This window comes from Aptenodytes patagonicus, chromosome 3 (assembly GCF_965638725.1).
Source record: "Aptenodytes patagonicus chromosome 3, bAptPat1.pri.cur, whole genome shotgun sequence".
Lineage (NCBI taxonomy): Eukaryota > Metazoa > Chordata > Aves > Sphenisciformes > Spheniscidae > Aptenodytes > Aptenodytes patagonicus.
In genome coordinates this window covers 125,652,834-125,670,102 of record NC_134951.1, presented here as the reverse complement: position 1 = coordinate 125,670,102, position 17,269 = coordinate 125,652,834, and the positions used below count along the sequence as shown (strand labels likewise).

Sequence of the window (17,269 nt, the reverse complement as noted above, 5' to 3'; positions counted from 1 at the left end):
TTCATTTGCTTAAACAAGGGGCTTTTACTCGACCAGATGGGTCCAGGCTACATGTCCTCAAGATGTCCTCTTTAGATGTATTTTCAAAGCTTAGGAGGGTAACTTCATTTAAAGCTGTGGTCTTCAATTTACCCTTGGGTTAAGTGCGAAGGCAGCAGCTGCACTACAAGATCTCTTACACTGTGTGGATTTTCTGCTGTATGTGACACTGCGGTTTCATGAAGGAAGGAGTCATCTCCCTCTTTTTATTCACTTATTGAGAAGTAAGTGTCAGCACCGTGAAAGCAGTTCAGTCGGAAATACCTGAACTGAGCAACGTTGCTTACAGAAAACAAATTCTGTATCAGACACGGAATTGTTCCCACATTATTCTTAGGTCAAGAATGAAGACTCGCTGGCTCTTAATCCAGGAATTTAGATTACATAAAATGCACAAGAAAACAATGATTACTTTAGATTTAAATTGGATTACAGTCAAGTGAAGTTCATGCCCCATCCTGCTGTCTTTACTTACAGGAGTGGTATCTATAAATACATAGTAAAGCATGTCAGTATTTTTGATTGGAACTTATTTTACTGACGAATGACTTCATTAGCAAGTATTGTTCTTGCCTTCAAAATATTCCCATTTCTAAAAATCCTCAAACATACATTTGCAGAAGGGACAGAAGTGAAGGGAGAGCTCTCCAAAACTAAAACCAGCTGAAAAAATAAAGGGGTTTTGGCTGATATTGGAAGACCAGAGCATTTCTACCAAAACCTGAAAAGATGGCTCTCTACTGGTGGGTCTCAGAGGAGAGACACGTTTACCGTTTCCTGAACAGCTCCAGCAAAACCCTCGGGTGCACCATCTGCTTGAGACACCTAGCCTTGAACACCGACTGCCTGGCCGCTTAAAAGTGTAAAAGCACCTTGTGGGGTAGAGTTTCCTTATTTTACAATGCCTGATCTCACAGGCTTCACAGTGTACCAGCTCCTTGCTCCTTGTTTGGGGACGTGGCCAGAAGCCACTTACTGCTGCTGAACGTGCCTTTTGGGAGGACGGCTGCTGCCGTCCCTCTTATTCAGTTATTTCCTCTGTGACATAGACCGTGCTGGGCCAGATGTGCTCAGTCGTATGAGTTGTACACCCCCAGCTCGGTCTCATCACGGGCTTCGCCCTGTGGTCCTTGTCATGCTGCAGCTTCGTAAGCAACGGTGCCGCTTGCTCCCGGGTTGCTGGGGGCTGAGTCTGGGTGAGTCATCTCTGCGATGCTCTGGAGGCAGCTCTGCTGATAGTCGCCTGTCCTTGGGACAAGCTCTGCTCTCATTTAGAGGGCTGGAAAAGCGGACTGTCTCAGGTGAAACCCAGAATTTCTCTGGATTTATGCTCAGGTGAATGAATGCAGACGTGCCTAAATAAATGAGAGTCTTATGAAGGTAGGGGTTGGAAGGCAAATCCTGTTTTTCTGATGTAAAACAAGTACCGTTTTAATGTTTAGAAGAATCAGATTGGCTGTCACTATTCATCCACTGCAAGGAATATTTTATTCCTTCATTTTGGCATGGCTTTTTATAAAGCCTCTGGTCTTAAAGGCCCAAAGCCACCCCATGTAGCTCCCAGTGATGGCAGAAAAAGGTTTAGGGATTTAAATGAAAAAAGAATTGGAGTTTTCGTTGCCAGGCAGTGAGGCAAAATCCCTCTGCCCTCAGCTGTGTAGCACACACTCTGCTCCCCAGTTTGAAATCTGGAGCTGTTGGATATTGACAGTGAGACTGTGGGAATATCCAAGCACGGTTCTGAGGAAATCCTCTATTTGCTGAATTCTGCGACTTGTTCGTGACCAGACTGTGATTGCTCTCAAATGTCAGCTATTAATTTTTTTCTTTGCTGAGTTTATTCTTGCCATTGCTTTTGGTAGTATGTGAATTGCTCTTGTCCCAGCTCACCGCTGTGGTTCAACGTTCAGCAGCTGAGCGAGTGGGTTAGTTTCGTTTCAACACGTGCTGTAGCCAGCGAAACCTCTTGGCCATGCTGTGTGCACACCTTCACGTGTGATCCTCAGTCTGCGTAGCTCCAGGTGTGCTTTCATGCCTTAGATGAATATAAGGCAGTCTGTTTTTCTGCTTTTGTTTTGGTTTTTTCTGAGTCCCGTTTTCTCCAGTAAAAACACTCCCGTGCTACAACAGTGAATGTACCCTCTTGCCCTCAGCAGTAGTTGTACCTGTGCACCTCAGAGACCTGTGCATTAAATATAAAGGGTTTAAATGGGAATCCCCATATACCTCTATGCTGCAAAATAGTTAGCACGTCACCTTCCCGGCAGCCTGGCTGCCGGGGCCAAGAATCAGTCAATTGTCATTTATTTTATTTACGTGATCAAATTTAATCTCCTATTTTATTGTTCAGCAGAGCTCTGTAAATCTCATGTAACCCCATAGGACCCACCCAGCTCATGTCTTTCCCGAGCCTTTCCCCTACAGATTGTATCACAGCCTATTTCAATGCATCCATCTCCCTTAACGAGAACATGAACTTCAGCAGGGAAAAGGGGGAGCTTTTGCAAAATGTTTTAAGTTCTGACCTTGCAGGGCCATCACCTGTGGGTTGATGAGATTCAACCAATAACGATGCAACCGTAAGACCCAGGGAAGGGGCAATATTACCACAAGGAACTGGAACACTTTCTACTCCCAAACACATATTGAAAGGAAAAGGTTAGAAACCAAAGCGGACCATCTTACGTGCCCTTGCAGGCCTTAATTCCTTCACAAACATGGGCAAACTGAATAAAAAGAAATAGCTAAATAAAAATCTCCACTCAGAGAGAAAGATTTTGATCCTCTGTTAAAACAGTTTGAGCGGAAAGGATTTTGCAGCCTCTCTGTTAATCTGCCGATCACGTGGTTGAAAGTGATGCCCTTGGGGCACTATCTAGCCTGTTGTTGAATTGATTGGTCAACAAAAAAAGAAAGTAGAAAAAAAGAAGAATAGAAGTTATGCTCTTGTATTAGTACAGCTAAATCCTCACCTGCAAGTCTGGGTAATCTTCACTGGAGGAGCGTGCTGGGGTTTTTTTCATCAGTCTGTGAAGGCTGAAATGGACTTCAGAGGAACGATAGGTTTCTAAATCAGCCTCGTGAGCCTGTAATAAATAATGAGGAGTTCTCATACCCTGTACAAGGGAACGCCGGCGTGCGCGTGTGCCCTTGGCCTCTTCGAATTTATATTACCGATTCCTGGGAAATGAGTAGCAGCCAGGAATTAGCTGTAGGTGTGAATCAGAAAGCAGCAGTGGCCTTTGAAAATGAGTGAATAAGTTTTGCATATCAGTGGGGTGCTCTTGTGCATTCCTGTGGCTAATATAATTTGTTACTTAGCCTAGAAATGTCAGATGCTTTCAATATTTGACTTGCACAACTGTAAGTGCATTGTAAGTATACATTTTAAACAGTCATTCCCAATTTATTGTTTTGGGTATAAATATTCACCGGCAATGAACGATGGATATGACACTAGGATCTTCCCATTTAAACTCCCAGTCCGAGGGGACCAGCCAGACCCTCTCCCTTTTCTGAACGGCATCTGCAAAACTGCACGTTTTTGGGAGTGGGTTTGGGCTGGTCAAGGGTCCAGCTTCACTGCAGGGAGATGAGCTGTTTAATGGCAGCAAAGTTTTTCGCCCTTGTGACTCTTATAAAAGAGCCTTGAAATAATAAAATTCAGATCTGTAAAAGATTTATTGGTTTAAAATTGGGTTCCTAGGCCCTTTTGCCATATAAACTGCATTTAAAAAAGATGCTCTGCTGTGTCCTTATATTGTGCCAGCTGCATTTTACGTATGTGTCTATCTGTGTATCACCTATACATAAACAGAGAATGACTGTAGTTAAAAACTAAGTAGGGTCCTTGCTTTTCGTAATGTGGCTGTAGCTTTTTCTTTTTCTTTCTTGAAGGGAAGTAAGTTTTTCAAAACTCGTGGACTCTCTCCAGCTTTAACTCCTACTTCCACAGTTTAAGCTCCCAGTGGAGGCTACAGCGCAAAGTAGAGGAGAGTGGAGCAGGGGATAGGGCTGGGCTGCCCTGGATGTGGCAGAAAGCGAGCCCTGAGCCAAGAGCGCGGCTGTTGGCCTGCAAAACGGAAGACATCCTTGGGGGTAACTCAGAGCGCCCTCGGAATGGTCAACCTCTTTTTTGTTTGTTTGTTTGTTTGTCCGTCCATTATTGAAGCTCCATTGCCCTAGAGAAAATCCATTGGCAGTATAGGAGAGGTGCAGATGGTCTCCTGAACTCCTTTCAGACATATTTTGGATAGCAGTTCCTTGAGGTGATAGAGCTTTGACTCAGGCCTACAAACTCTTGTGCCTTTTCTATTTTACTTATAGTGTTGCATTTCCACATGACAGTGCCCTCACCACAGACGGCTGCGTGCACAGGGGAAAAACCTCTAGTTGGCAAGCTCCCTTCCTTCTTGCTACCTGCTTCAAATGCTGTATGATATAATGAACAGAAGGATGGACAGACAGGCAGATTGATATATGGATAATGAAATTGTTTCTTTAAAGAGAAGGCCCTGTCTCTTTAATTTGAAAAAGAAAAGCACGCGAATAATCAGTGATAACCAAGACTCTCAAAGACAATGAGATCTTTTCTTTAACATCATCTTTGTTATCCCTCATGACTGAAAAAAATCACCCTTCTTTGGTTAAAGAATAATCAGTGATAACCAAGACTCTCAAAGACAATGAGATCTTTTCTTTAACATCATCTTTGTTATCCCTCATGACTGAAAAAAATCACCCTTCTTTGGTTAAAAATCCCATTCTACAAATGACGTCATCAGCCCAGTTTCATAACGCTTATATTTTGTCAGCTGCTGATTTGACTCTGGCGACTTAGTTAAAGAAGATTTCTGCTAAAAATATATCAGTCCATTGGTTGAAACATGGCCACACTTTTACCATCAGGTAGAATGAAAGGAAAAGATGAATATTATAAACATAATGAATTGCTTTGTTCACCGCAAGTACAAGTCAATAGGGGAAAGTTGTCTATTTACATTCCTAATATCCTCATGCTCGTAGTGTATAGAATTTTACTCCCCTATTAAAATGTTCATATGTAGCAATAACTGCATTGATTGTCTTTCCTTCATTTCTGTTAAACTTAAGGTCACAGCTGCGTAAGCCAGAATCTACACTACCAGCTCTTGCTAGGAGAAGGTGTCCTTTGGCATCGCACGTTTGCCTCAGTGCCCACACAAATGCACCAAAAGCCAGTGAAACTTACCCACAAAAGCCACAGTGAAGCCACAGCCCTTTGGCCCAGCAGCCAAGCGCGTGCGTGCTCCACTGGCAAAGCAATATTGCACTTACAACGGAGCTGCGAGGGTAAAAAGACCATTAAACTAAGACCGAACGTTGAGAAGAAGTGAAGGAGCGGGGCTTGTGCAGCCCTCAAGTCAACAAATACACAGTAATCAAGTCCTGTTCCGCGTAGGAAAAGTAAGTCCTTACTGGTGTAACACAGCTCAGGGGCAGGGGCAGGTGGGAGTCCTGGACCGCAGAGAAATCTTGCAAATACAAACCACGCAGAAAGAAATGAAACGTTGCCTGCCTGACTCTGCTGACAGCCCGTAACAAACACTGTCAGGGGAACACCTTATTCCTGTCTATCACTTTGAAATCAAAGCTACGAAAACATTGATGCTGACGGTGTTAACTGTGTCACTGCCAATCTTTTAAACTAAAATATCGAGTTTTATTGTTCTTTTGCTGCAAAATCTTTTTCCATATTTTCCCATCTACCAAAATCATCAGCCATTCTGTACTAAGCTTGTGAAAGCGCTAGCTACAGTCACAGCTTGTCTCATCCAGCCCTAAAAGCATCAGGATTAGTAAAGAAGGGATAGCGCTAATTTTTAACATACAAATGAAGAATTTCGCGTCTGTTTTAATGACTGAGTTATTCATTGTTCCATTCAATTAATTAAAAAAAAATCACTTTCAAATTAAATAGTTACCACAAAATTTTCCCCTGACTTGCAGACTTCCACAAAATACAGCAAAAATTAGCTCTACTTTGTGACAGAGGCCAATGCAAATGTGCTCTCTTTTCTTCCTGTAGTACTCATGGGTTTCCTTTCTATCATCCATTTAGACTAAAAGAATCTTTCTCCAGCTTGTGGGTTTCCTTTTCATCATTGATTTAGCCTAAAAAAGTCTTCCTTCAGTTGTCTGTCTGCTTTCTTGGATCATTATAAGAAATTTGAGGGTGATCTCTACTGGCTTGCATTTTCTGCCATTGATTTGATCTGCGTGTAATGTAAGTGTGTGCAACTCTTCTGACACGGTGGCATTTTGCGCTGACTTTGCAAAGGCAGAGAAGACTTAGAAGGGGTTGAGGCAATGTGGAGTGAGGCCTTTTGAACAACTACTCATGTTTAATGCTCTCTTGCAGAAGCTCAGCTCGCTTTGTTGCCACCGGGTCTGCTCCTCTTGATTTTTGAAGGTACAGAGGGAGACCCTTCACCCACGAACACAAACCAACAGCAGCCGGTTGGTTGCCACCACACTGATGTGTAAGACATCCCCACTGGCAGGACTAAGAGCAAAAGAACGAGCAGACAGGGCTGAGTTACTGTAATTTTCTCGTGCTGCATTACCTGTTACGTAGCTGAAGCGCTCCTGACTCACAGACACTAACTGCAGCACCGGGGGGTAGTTATTAGGCACAGCCACAGTTCATCTTCCGTATTACAGTGACTTTATAAGGTTGAGTCAGATTGATCCAGCCTCTGTAGGAGAGCAGCGAGCGAACAGGCTGTTGCTCACTGCCCATTGACTTCCCAGGCTACGACCGACCCCTTTCCTGGAGCCCACTGAAAGTAAGGTGTCTCATACCACCTGCAAAGCCTCTGCACTTCGCAGTTGTCATCTGTAAGCAACTCTTAAACAGTGAGGAAAAGGAGCAATAACGCTTTGGTGCAGACAGGCGCTGAACACCTTTGGTGCTACGAGCCACAGGTGGATGCAGGTCCCGTGCGGCGTCCCGCTCGGCTTCCAGGGAAACCTGTGCCTGCCTTTGCCCCCACACTGGTTTCCCCGTCACTGCCCAGGTTTGGCTCCTGCCCTCACCCCGAAAGATCACTTTGGTTTGGGACGCTCAGCAGAGGTGACGTTTAGCTTAAATCAGGAGATGTGAAAGAGGCCTGGATGTGTACATGGAGGCAGGGGGCTGGACCAGGAGCTCTGGGCACTCTTGAGAAGACTGTGCAGAGGGAACAGTCCCTCTCTTTCCACAAACCTCGGAACAGCAAATGCAACAGGCCTCATGCAGCCTGGTGGGAACTCCCTTTATGGTCCCCAGGAAAATCTGCCACGCAGTTTTCCTCCTCCTCGCTGTCTCCTGAATCCCTCAATAAATGTCTTGCAATAATTCCATTATATATATATATGCATATAATTATATATATTCCATCTATCTATCTATCTATCTATCTGTCTATCCATCCTTCCATCCATCCATCCATCCATCCATCCATCCATCCATCCATCCATCCATCCATCTATTAATCTAAGAGAAATGGAAGGGGGCAGGTAGAGTCCCATGAACATCTGGCACAAAAGCATTGAAGACCCCAAGCACTCACTGTTTTATGTCTCTGCACAGACCCACACACTCCGCTGTTCACCCTCCACACGCTGCCAGCGTCTGCCAGCACGTTGCTGGCTGGTAGCTCCACCTGCAAGCCTGGCCCCACTAATGGCAGCCGTGAAACTTCCTCCAACTTGAAATGGGGCGTGACTTTCACCCCTAGCTTCTAAAATTGGCCTTTAATCAGATTTAGTGGCTTAGGAGCAGCGTAAAGAAACCCAGGTTGGAATATAATCAAAGAGAAGAGAGGCCGACTGCTTGTCATTGCTGCAGTGATGGTGAGTGAGTATTTTGAGGAGGACCTGAATGAATTCAGGCTGTGAGTTTCACTGAAAATCGTGACACAGTCAGAAAGCTCATCCTCCAGCTAAGCAGATGCCTTTTGTTTTTCTCCCAGATTCTGGCCACAGAAGGTAAATAGCTTTGTCATGAGTCAAGACATTTTCTTTAATCCTCTCTACTAATACCTGGATTTCTTGTCTTGAGCCACCAAGATCCAGCTATGCAAATGGCAAGTGAGGTTGTAGGATATTTTGGAGCAGGTATCTCCTGGAGGGATGGGGAAGCACTAAGCCCTTCGAGCAAAGCCTATACCCTCATTTAAAATACCCCGTGAAATGCCAGCCACCCTTTTCCAGAGAAGACTAATTCAAACTGGAACCAGCATAACCAACAGCTGCTAGGATGATCAGGGCAACAAACAGTCCATCTACCGAGAAAGGACTAACAGAGTCTGATCTTTCATGTCGTAAAAAGTGCTGAGAAATGTTACGGCTACTGTTTATATACCTCAGAGAGAGAGAAGGAGAGAGCAGGGAAGGAGAGAAACTATTTAAGCCGCAGGACAAGACCAGCACAGGAACAAGCTGATATTTTCTGGCTGTGAATTAATTTGTGCTAGAAGTGAAATGTTTTCTGGATATAGAGAAGTGAGGGTCTGGACTCAGAAGTAGTGGGAACACAATAAGCTTAGGGAATCGCAGGACATTGCTTGCCAAATTATAAATGAAGCTGTATGAGGCAGCTACCTGTGATAGCAGGGAATTAGACTCACGGCAGCCTCCTCAGTCCAGGTCTCTGTTCAGTGTCCTCTGTGCCGCCAAGCAGCTCCCTCCGGACAAGGTGCCCGCTGCTGGTGTGAGGGTTTCTTTCTTCACCCTCCACCACTCTGGCTGGTTGCTCTCCCAGACAGAAAAAAACAAACACTTTTGCCTGCCATGTTTTTCTGTTGCTGTCGGAAAGAAAAAAAAAAAAAAGGGAAAATGTGTGGGTACGCAGCTGTAGAAATGACTGCAAAGAGGTAACACATTGAAAGGTTTATTTTCTAAAGTGGTTTTGTTAGCAGTTAAAATGGATAGAAAGTCAAGTTGTTATTACTCTGAAGGGAAATAGTTACAAAATGGCTGCTCTGTGCCTTTTTTTTTCCCCCCTTCGGTGCAGGAGCCTGCTAAAGCGGCACGCACGTGTTGGAGCCTCATGAAACAGCAGTGTTGTCTGACAGCTGACAGGACAGCAATGACTTGCCTTGTATTGGGATGGGGTGGCTCCAGGCATTTCTTTTATGACTGCCTGTCACTCTCCCGGATCTCAACGGCAACTTTTTCCACCTGCCATTGCCCCGCGGGGCTGCAGCGCCCGGAGGGAGGGGTGGGACGTATTGCTCATGACCTCCCTATTTGCAGAAGCCGGGGAGGGGGCACGGAGCGGTTGTGTCAACACGGCTTGCCTGCTGCACTGCGACCGTGCATGCACACAGCCCACCCTCATTTACCCACTAATGATCAGGGGTTTGCCAGGGGTAGAGGTGCCCACGTTTACAAGAAGTAGTAACTCCCCTGGTTTTATGTTTATGTTTATTTACGTTGCGCAATTGCATTCACACTAAGGAATCATTTTATTGAGCTTTTTGTCATTATAGCAACACGAGCTCATAGGAAAACTGCTTTCCGATTACTTTTTCCAATGCATTCAGCAAATGGTCAGGAGTCATAGTTTTGTCTAATTCTACTTCAACATCTTCATTTTGGCCTCTGACCGGAGAGTTCTCGTTCCAGCTAGATATGGGTTCTGACACAGAGATGCAGCGTGAGGCTACGATGTCGTGCTCACTAGCATTTATCCAAAAGCCCCCGTTGTCCTGCACCACGTACATCCCCAAACTGAGTGCCAGTCCTTGCCCTGAAACACCTGCCATTTAAGTAGGAAAAAAAAAGGACAAGATAGGAAGGAAAAGAAGAATTTTATCCATACTGTGTAGATGAGAGACAGATTCAGTTGTTAAACAAGGACAAGCAGTCCCATCAGAGGGTATCCAAGACGTCTGCACGACCCTGACAGATACAGCCAGCAGCAGGAAAGCAAATACCTACAGCATCTCACGTAGCTCTAGAGACCTATCTTCAGGCGATGCAAGCAAGCCCTGAGAGTAAAATAAGTTGTCTAAGGTGATGCAGGAAGACAGTGACAAACTAGGAATCGCCTGCTTCTCCTGAAGGCAGATTTGCAAGACCTCAGTGCCCGTCTTTTCCAAAGTCACTCCCTGACAAGCCCTCACCGGTAGGCATTATTCTATACTGAACATCAAGCAAAAAACCAGAGTGAAATTGGTTATCACCATACTCCGCCAGCCTGGGCTGTGGAGCTGGGCCCAAAAGCTTGCAAGCAACCCGCTGTGGGGCAGCAACAGAAGAGAGATGAGGTGTCTGTGCCGCAGGTTAACGTTGACATACCCTACAGAAACACAGAGGCAGCTTTTTGGCTTAATCAGTAACACAAACGTAACAAAGGGGTTTCTCTGGAAGTGAGAACTTTGCTGAAAATCTTGTGAATAAATTACACCCAGGTAATAGGTTGTGTTGCAGAATTGATATAAAAAGCAGACTTTCCTCAAGATTTTATTTCAGAGCTATTTAAAATTTAAATCTAAATAAGAATTCTGAGTCATTTTTCATTGTTACATTTTATGCAATAGCATAAAATCTTTAAATAGGATTTTTCATTACAAAATTAGCTGATTTGTTCTCCAAGTGCTTTCAGATCAATTAAAATACAATAAGAGCAAAAGCAGGAAATGCTTCTGTTATAGATGGTATTAATTGTGGTGAGCTCTGGGTGGAACGGAGATGACAGAAGTCGAAACCCAGAAGAGTTAGAGCTTGTGAGGGCCATTGCTGAGACGCCACGATCTATAAAAGCTATGCTCCCAACTCCCTTAAATAATTTCTCACCAGCTGTTGTTTGTCACGCCGACTGGGCAGCACACACACACCCCTATCTTGGCTTTCTGTTGGGATCTGCCTTCGAACACTACATCCTCAACACAGTTTCAGGGGGAACCTGCTGGAGTCAGCAACACACGCGGGTATTGGTATCTAAGCATCCTTTTGCGGCAGGTTCTCACTTTTGATGTCATTTCATTCCCTACTGGTGTTAGTAGGCAGTTTCTCGTCTAGACTGAGCTTTGGGGTTAATGCCAGTGCATTTCTCATAACCCAGCCGCAAAAAGCCCACCTAGGGAAGGCTGGTGAAGGTGGTGAAAGACATGGCCAACGAGCTGGGCAGCTGAGCTCTAGATAGCTCCCCGTTGGGCAGTGATGGCTGTTGGGGAGGTGCAGCAGGGAAAAGGATGTGCATCTTGAGAGGAGGATCCTATACAGCCCCAGAACTGCCTTGTGCCTGGCCCCGTCGTGGCTGAACATGCTTTGCACAGCACCCAGGGAGCCGACTGAACGGCTGCAAGGCAACACTGGGGAGCAAGAATGACCCCCTACATCTGTAGCAGAACTTCATCTCCCCCTTTGACAGCGTGTGTTTCTCCTTCTGCCAGCGACCAGATTAAAAATGAAAGGAGAATAGCTGCAAACCAACATCCAGCCTTAAACGGCTCAACATCCATCCTGAGACGCTCGATCCAAAGTGTCTCTCTCGGTTTTCTGTGGCTCTACTAATGCCACGCCACTGCGGTAACGCTCTTTCAATCCTACCAGAAAGAAGCATACAGTGTGGTATTGACCGACTCGGACTTTTTTAGTAGAATACGCCAATGCAGTCATCCTCTGGCTACAAATATCCACGGGAAGAATAGATGTGTCCTTTAATAACAGGGAGAGTGCTTAAAAAAGAACACTTTATTGCAGTGTTGCCTTCCCCACAGTAAATTGCAGCATTTTCATTTTCCTGTATTTATTGCACTGAAGTGTTTGTATCACTGTGAAGCAAATATTTGCTTTCAAAGGTCACTCATTGTATCCCTTTTCCTCTGGGGATATATGTAGGTCTGTCTTAGACCTCAGTATAACTCCATAAGGATATATAATGTTCTCGCTATGAGATTCTTTATTGCCTCTGAACATTACTAAAATAGCAGATGCAGAATTCAAAGTATAATAGGCAATGCGTTTCCATTAGCCGGTCTCTCTGTATTTTCCTTTAACCCTTAGTCTGCTTTTGTGCTACTGCGCGAGCACCGTCGTAACGTATAAAACTGGCTCACAGGGAATTTGATGTAAGTCACCCAAGTCCCCGAAGTGACTTGCGTTGTCTAGAAGACACAGAGCACAGCTTGGTACATGACGTACACAGTTTTTTGTAGCAACGTTTGGACTTTTGTCTCCTTTTAAGAGAGCACCGTGTACGTTTGTGTGTGAACCCAGAGGATTTCCTTTCCCTTTTCTGAAATGGAAAAACCACGGTCCTCGTGAAATTCTGAGCTTGCATTTGCATATACAATTATTGCAAGTATAAATACAAATTGACTGAGCGTGTGCAAGTGGCTGTAACTTCTGTAGCAACTTTTTTTTTTAATCAACATTTTAGATCTAAAGAGCTTAACATATTACATCACAGCTTTGGCTTTCTGATCTGTCACCTCTGCAGTGACTGTAGACAAAACAAAATGTAGTTTATCTTGAAAGTACAAAGTACATTTTGGAGAGTTTATTTGCAGTTCCTAAGGCAATTATAGGATTTTGATACTCGGTTCAAATCAGCTTGAATGACAGCAGAATATATATCAGCAAAATATCAGCTATTATCAAAAATATAAATTCCACAAGGAATTTATTACCCAAAGTCCTCAATAGGATCTTTGGCCTGTTCCCGTTCTACTAAGACAAGAGCAGGTTTCAGTGGGCCCAAGACAGACTAATAACTTACGCTTTTGAAAGTCTGTCCAGTAGTCAGTGAGAGCAAATCTGTTATGGTTTACCTTTTCTTGGCCATTCCTATAATTATTCAGTTTCAACGTTTTAACACGTCAGGAGGACTATATATAGGTGTTCCTAAGAAACACCATAGAGGGAAAACTGTTAATTTGTACTGTAGAGAAATAATTCCCTTTAAAATATAAATCTGCTCTCCACAGGATTTTATTGATAACAGGGTTTGTTGTTGGAAATTCATGACACTGGAATGGAATTTCAGCCTAAATGGGGCTTTTCAAGGAAAATCCTCTCTCTAATCTGTCCTATTCCACATTTTAGCTGCAAAATCTGCAAAGAATTTAAACCCATTCCCAGCCATCTGCAAAATATATGTAGTTTATCACACTGTGTGCAAATCAGTAACCTCTATTGATTCTTGTGCACGGTTTTCTATTAAATAAAGTTGAATCAGCCCTGCTGCGGGGCACTTTCGTTTATGACTAAAACTTGATGTAAAATGACTTGTCTGGAATAATGCTTTTTGCTATTTCTCAATCCATTCTAAGTGCTTTACAAATACCAAACAATCTCAATAAACCTGTCAAGTTCGATCACTTGCTACAAAACATCTCTCTGGTTACAACCTCTGACTTTTTTTTAGCTTGATGCAAAATAGGATGCAGCTGTCACTAAGACGCCAGCTGATGGTTCTAACTAATCGAGAAGGATAACTAAAGAAAAATCACAAAGTTTCTCCACTTTGTTTCTGCTTTGCACCACCCAACACCGCCACTGGCTCACGATCAAAAATTAATACGTAAAAGATCAGAAGTCAGGCTGGAATCTACTTGAGAACGGAATTTTCTGTGCAACTTTTATTATCTGCGGTGACTGACAAACAGACTGTATTATTCGTTATTGTCAGTAGAAGCACTCATGTCACCTCCGCTCACTTGCACGTCTGTAATCACTCAGCTCACATTGGGTATGCTTAGAGACTGAGCCAAATCCCCTGTTAGCATCCCGTCCTCTCACTGCCACATCACCTCCCACTTCCCAGCTAGTAAGATGCTACCAGATAGACATAACGCAGAACCAGTCTCCTGCCCCTCACAGCTAGATGTATATACCAGTTAGATCAGTCCCAAAGTCATGTCTGAATCGTCCTGGTTTTTGCTAAAGCTCAGCACTGTTATTCTGCCAGCACAAGTGTAGCGAGGGATCCAGGCAGAGGAGAATATTTTAATTAAATATTCTAAAACTAGGCCCACAGACTTAATCCTGGCATTCTGTCGCAGAGGCTGTACGAGAAATATTTAAATCCTGAGTTTTGCCTCGATCTGTGAAAAAACACAATTTGTGAAGCAGTGACCAGTGCTAGTGCCAGCCTGTGCCAAGTGGGACAGGAGTTCAGAGCGTGGTTCTTTACCGAAATAACTTCTTTTATCCCAGCTGATCATGCTCCAATTGCTGATCAGGAGTAGTGTCTTCTTGGAGGTGCGTGATGTGATGGGAAGGTTGGGGTGGCCTTGAGAGTGTCCCCACACTTTCACATGCCCTTCAGGAGGAGACCAATTCCTGGTTCATCTTTTCCTCCTAATCCTCAGAGCGCGCCATTTTTTGTATAGCCTGTTTGCTGCTGTTTGTGAGCATCCTTGAAGTGCCTGATCTCAGTCTGAATATTAGCCATGAAATTAAGCTCTGCGTTTGCATCAGCCGGGGCTGCAGATGAGTTGCTTAAGCTTGGTCCTTCTCACCGCTGTGACCATGCAGCTGGCAGAGCCAGGTGGGCTTCTTCTCCAGCATACAGGAGAGCCATTTGGGCTCCTAAACATTGTGTGACCCATCACAAAACGTCAGTCTCCCTCTGGCAAGGATGTGGCGATGTGCTCAGTGATGAAAGTAAGATGCCGTGCCAGTAGCTGCAGGGCTGACTCTGCGAGATGGATTTCTTCCTGCTGTAGCTTCAAAGAGGAAAAGCAACCACGAGCGAGGGCACAGCTAATGCGAAAGCATGAAGGTCACATACTCCCTCTTAGATAAGAAAAACAGCAAATCCGTTGTTGAAGCTGCAGAGGAAATGCAAGGAGCTGTCTGCTTTCCTTATACATTTCTAAGGAAACAGGGTGTGATGCAGGAAATCTCCCTGCCCCTCAGCTGTACCTGTCCAGCCCATACTCCTCTTGTCCTGACAGTGAGCGCTGTCAAAGTGAGGAACAGATTCATCTCCAATAGGTAATAAACTTCCCTTTAAACAGAGCTATTATTGTTAAAATTGTACAGCCAAGCTCTGCCCTGACTTACCGTGTTTCATAAAGGCTGCATGTATCGCAAAGACAGGACAGAAAATAGCCCCTGGGATTTTGCCTTCTTAGAGCAGCTTTGCTGAAAGGGGCTGCTGTTGTCCTCTTTCTGTAATTGAGCATGATGGCATGTGCTTTATGGCTGTTTATTTGCAGTCCCTCACAACTTCCCCACCTCCTCCACACCTCGGATTAGGTTTTCCTGCAATGAACAAATCTAACATTCAGTGAGCAGTAATTTGCAATGTGCCATGCTTGAATCAAGCAAAGAAATAAGCCAGTGTTGTTGTTATAAAGACCTGACAGATGGTAGGAGGACCCGCCTTTCTTAATCAAGTCATGCTCAGTAATCAGAGCTAGCTCGAATTTATAACAAAAGAGAAACCCTACCCAAATGAGGATTAATGGGCTGCATCCCGGTCTCTGGTTAGGATGAGCTCAGTGGCGTTGTTCTGTATTGAGAGGGATAACCAAGATCAGAATCTGACCCACTTCGGGGAGAAGTTGAAAAAAACAGTTAGGTCCTTTAGTCACTTCCCCTGAAATGAAGGATTCTCCCAGGTAGGCAACTTCTCCCAGTCTAGCTGTAAATATTATTTCAGAGTCTGAACTAGAGCACAGTGGACAAGTCATTAGCCGATAAAAATCTGCAAAGTTTCATTGTCTTTCATTTCATCGCAGATGTATTAGCTGAGTGTCCAGCCCTCCAAGCGATGCAGCTGAAATATAGGACATGAGGGGCATAGGCTTGACCTTGACCTCCTTCATGTTAAGGCTTTTAACTCTAGAGAAGAATGAATGGGTCTACAAGACTGTTTCTGGTAGTAAAAAACACCTCCTGAGTCTCCAGCTTCGATGTGAATAGCATTTGAAAGGTTAAGAAAAAAGGAAGGATTTTCCTCAAAGAACATGACAAGGATACATCCTTGCTCTTCGAGAGTGATTAATAATACAGGAACAAAGCACCACCTTGAAAAATCCTGTGCGCTCTGTACTATATAGGAATTGCTATCCAGAACGAAAGATTTTGGCTGAGGGCACTCACGTGGTAAAGGTACTTTCATGGGACTGACATTTAAGCACAATTCAGTGAGTCAGGGAGCCTAACCACACCGTTTCTTTCTCTTCTCGCTGTCTTCCAGGCTCACAAGCAGCTGAGCGCAAATCCTTGATCTGCAGCTTCCACAAACACCCACAGCTAAAATGGCGGAAGACGCTGATATGCGCAATGAGTTGGAAGAAATGCAGCGGCGTGCCGACCAGCTTGCTGATGAAGTGAGACCGATAGCTAAACTGGAAACCTGGGGTTGGGTTTGGCCTGAGAGATGCATCCAGAAATAGGAGCTGATCCGGCAAAGGATTTCTAGGGCTGAATCTGTTTTCTGTCAGCTTTACACTGAAAGCAGAATTGGAAAAATTGAGCCGGGGTAAAATTTAATGTCACGTTTAGTCTAGATTAAGGCATTTATTGATCGTGAGTTTGGTGTAGGTATTAGAGTCTGCATCAATTTGACTGGCCTCAGAGCAAAAAGCAGCAATTTAATATTTTCTGAGGACTCCTTCAATCTGCCAAACCTATTAAATGTTAAAAGTCACCAGTTAGGTCTCTGAAAAGTCTTAGCTGAGAACCACAGACTTAATTTTTAAAGTGGAACACCAGCTGTTCCAAGCGCTACCGCCGCAACGCGTGAGCAAGGGGAGCACAAGCCTTAGAGACTGCAGCTGCCTCGAGATGCGGTGGGAACTGCTGCATTAGCAAGCTGTACCAGAGAGCTAAAGACGGAGGGATCACCAGTACCCTGCTGATGGCCTGATTTTTGAGGGAAGGCAAAGAGCGTAGGAAAAACATACTGTCAGCATAAGCCTGCACATTAGTGTTGGAAACTGTATCTTGCCAAATCTGAGTGGTTTTTCCTGGTTTTTTTTCAGTCCCTTGAGAGCACCCGTCGAATGCTGCAGCTTGTTGAAGAGGTAAGGACTTGCATTTTCTTTGCACTTCTGTTGTGAGCAAAAGTGATGGAGAGTCCGACACTGGAAGTGGTTTGTTTTTTTTAACCTCACGTTGCTAGGGCACGGCCATGGCTTTATGTGCCACTCCATCCCTCCTTATCCTTACCCCTTACGAGGGTCATTCAAGACACTGTGCCCTAGTTCCCAAGTGTCACACTGCAGACCAGCTGCTGAGGCAC

At 44.4% G+C, this 17,269-nt stretch overlaps 1 protein-coding gene across 2 annotated transcripts in view; it reads left to right on the top strand.

The window, feature by feature from the left end:
* The window catches only part of SNAP25 (synaptosome associated protein 25), a 68,385-nt gene that overhangs the window by 20,014 nt on the left and 31,102 nt on the right, over positions 1-17,269 (top strand). For both annotated transcript variants that reach the window (XM_076335101.1, XM_076335100.1), the window contains exons 2-3: positions 16,223-16,355; positions 17,010-17,051. In XM_076335101.1, the coding sequence (XP_076191216.1) occupies positions 16,284-16,355; positions 17,010-17,051 (114 nt within the window). In that variant the 5' untranslated portion in view covers positions 16,223-16,283. The remainder of the gene's footprint in view (positions 1-16,222; positions 16,356-17,009; positions 17,052-17,269) is intronic.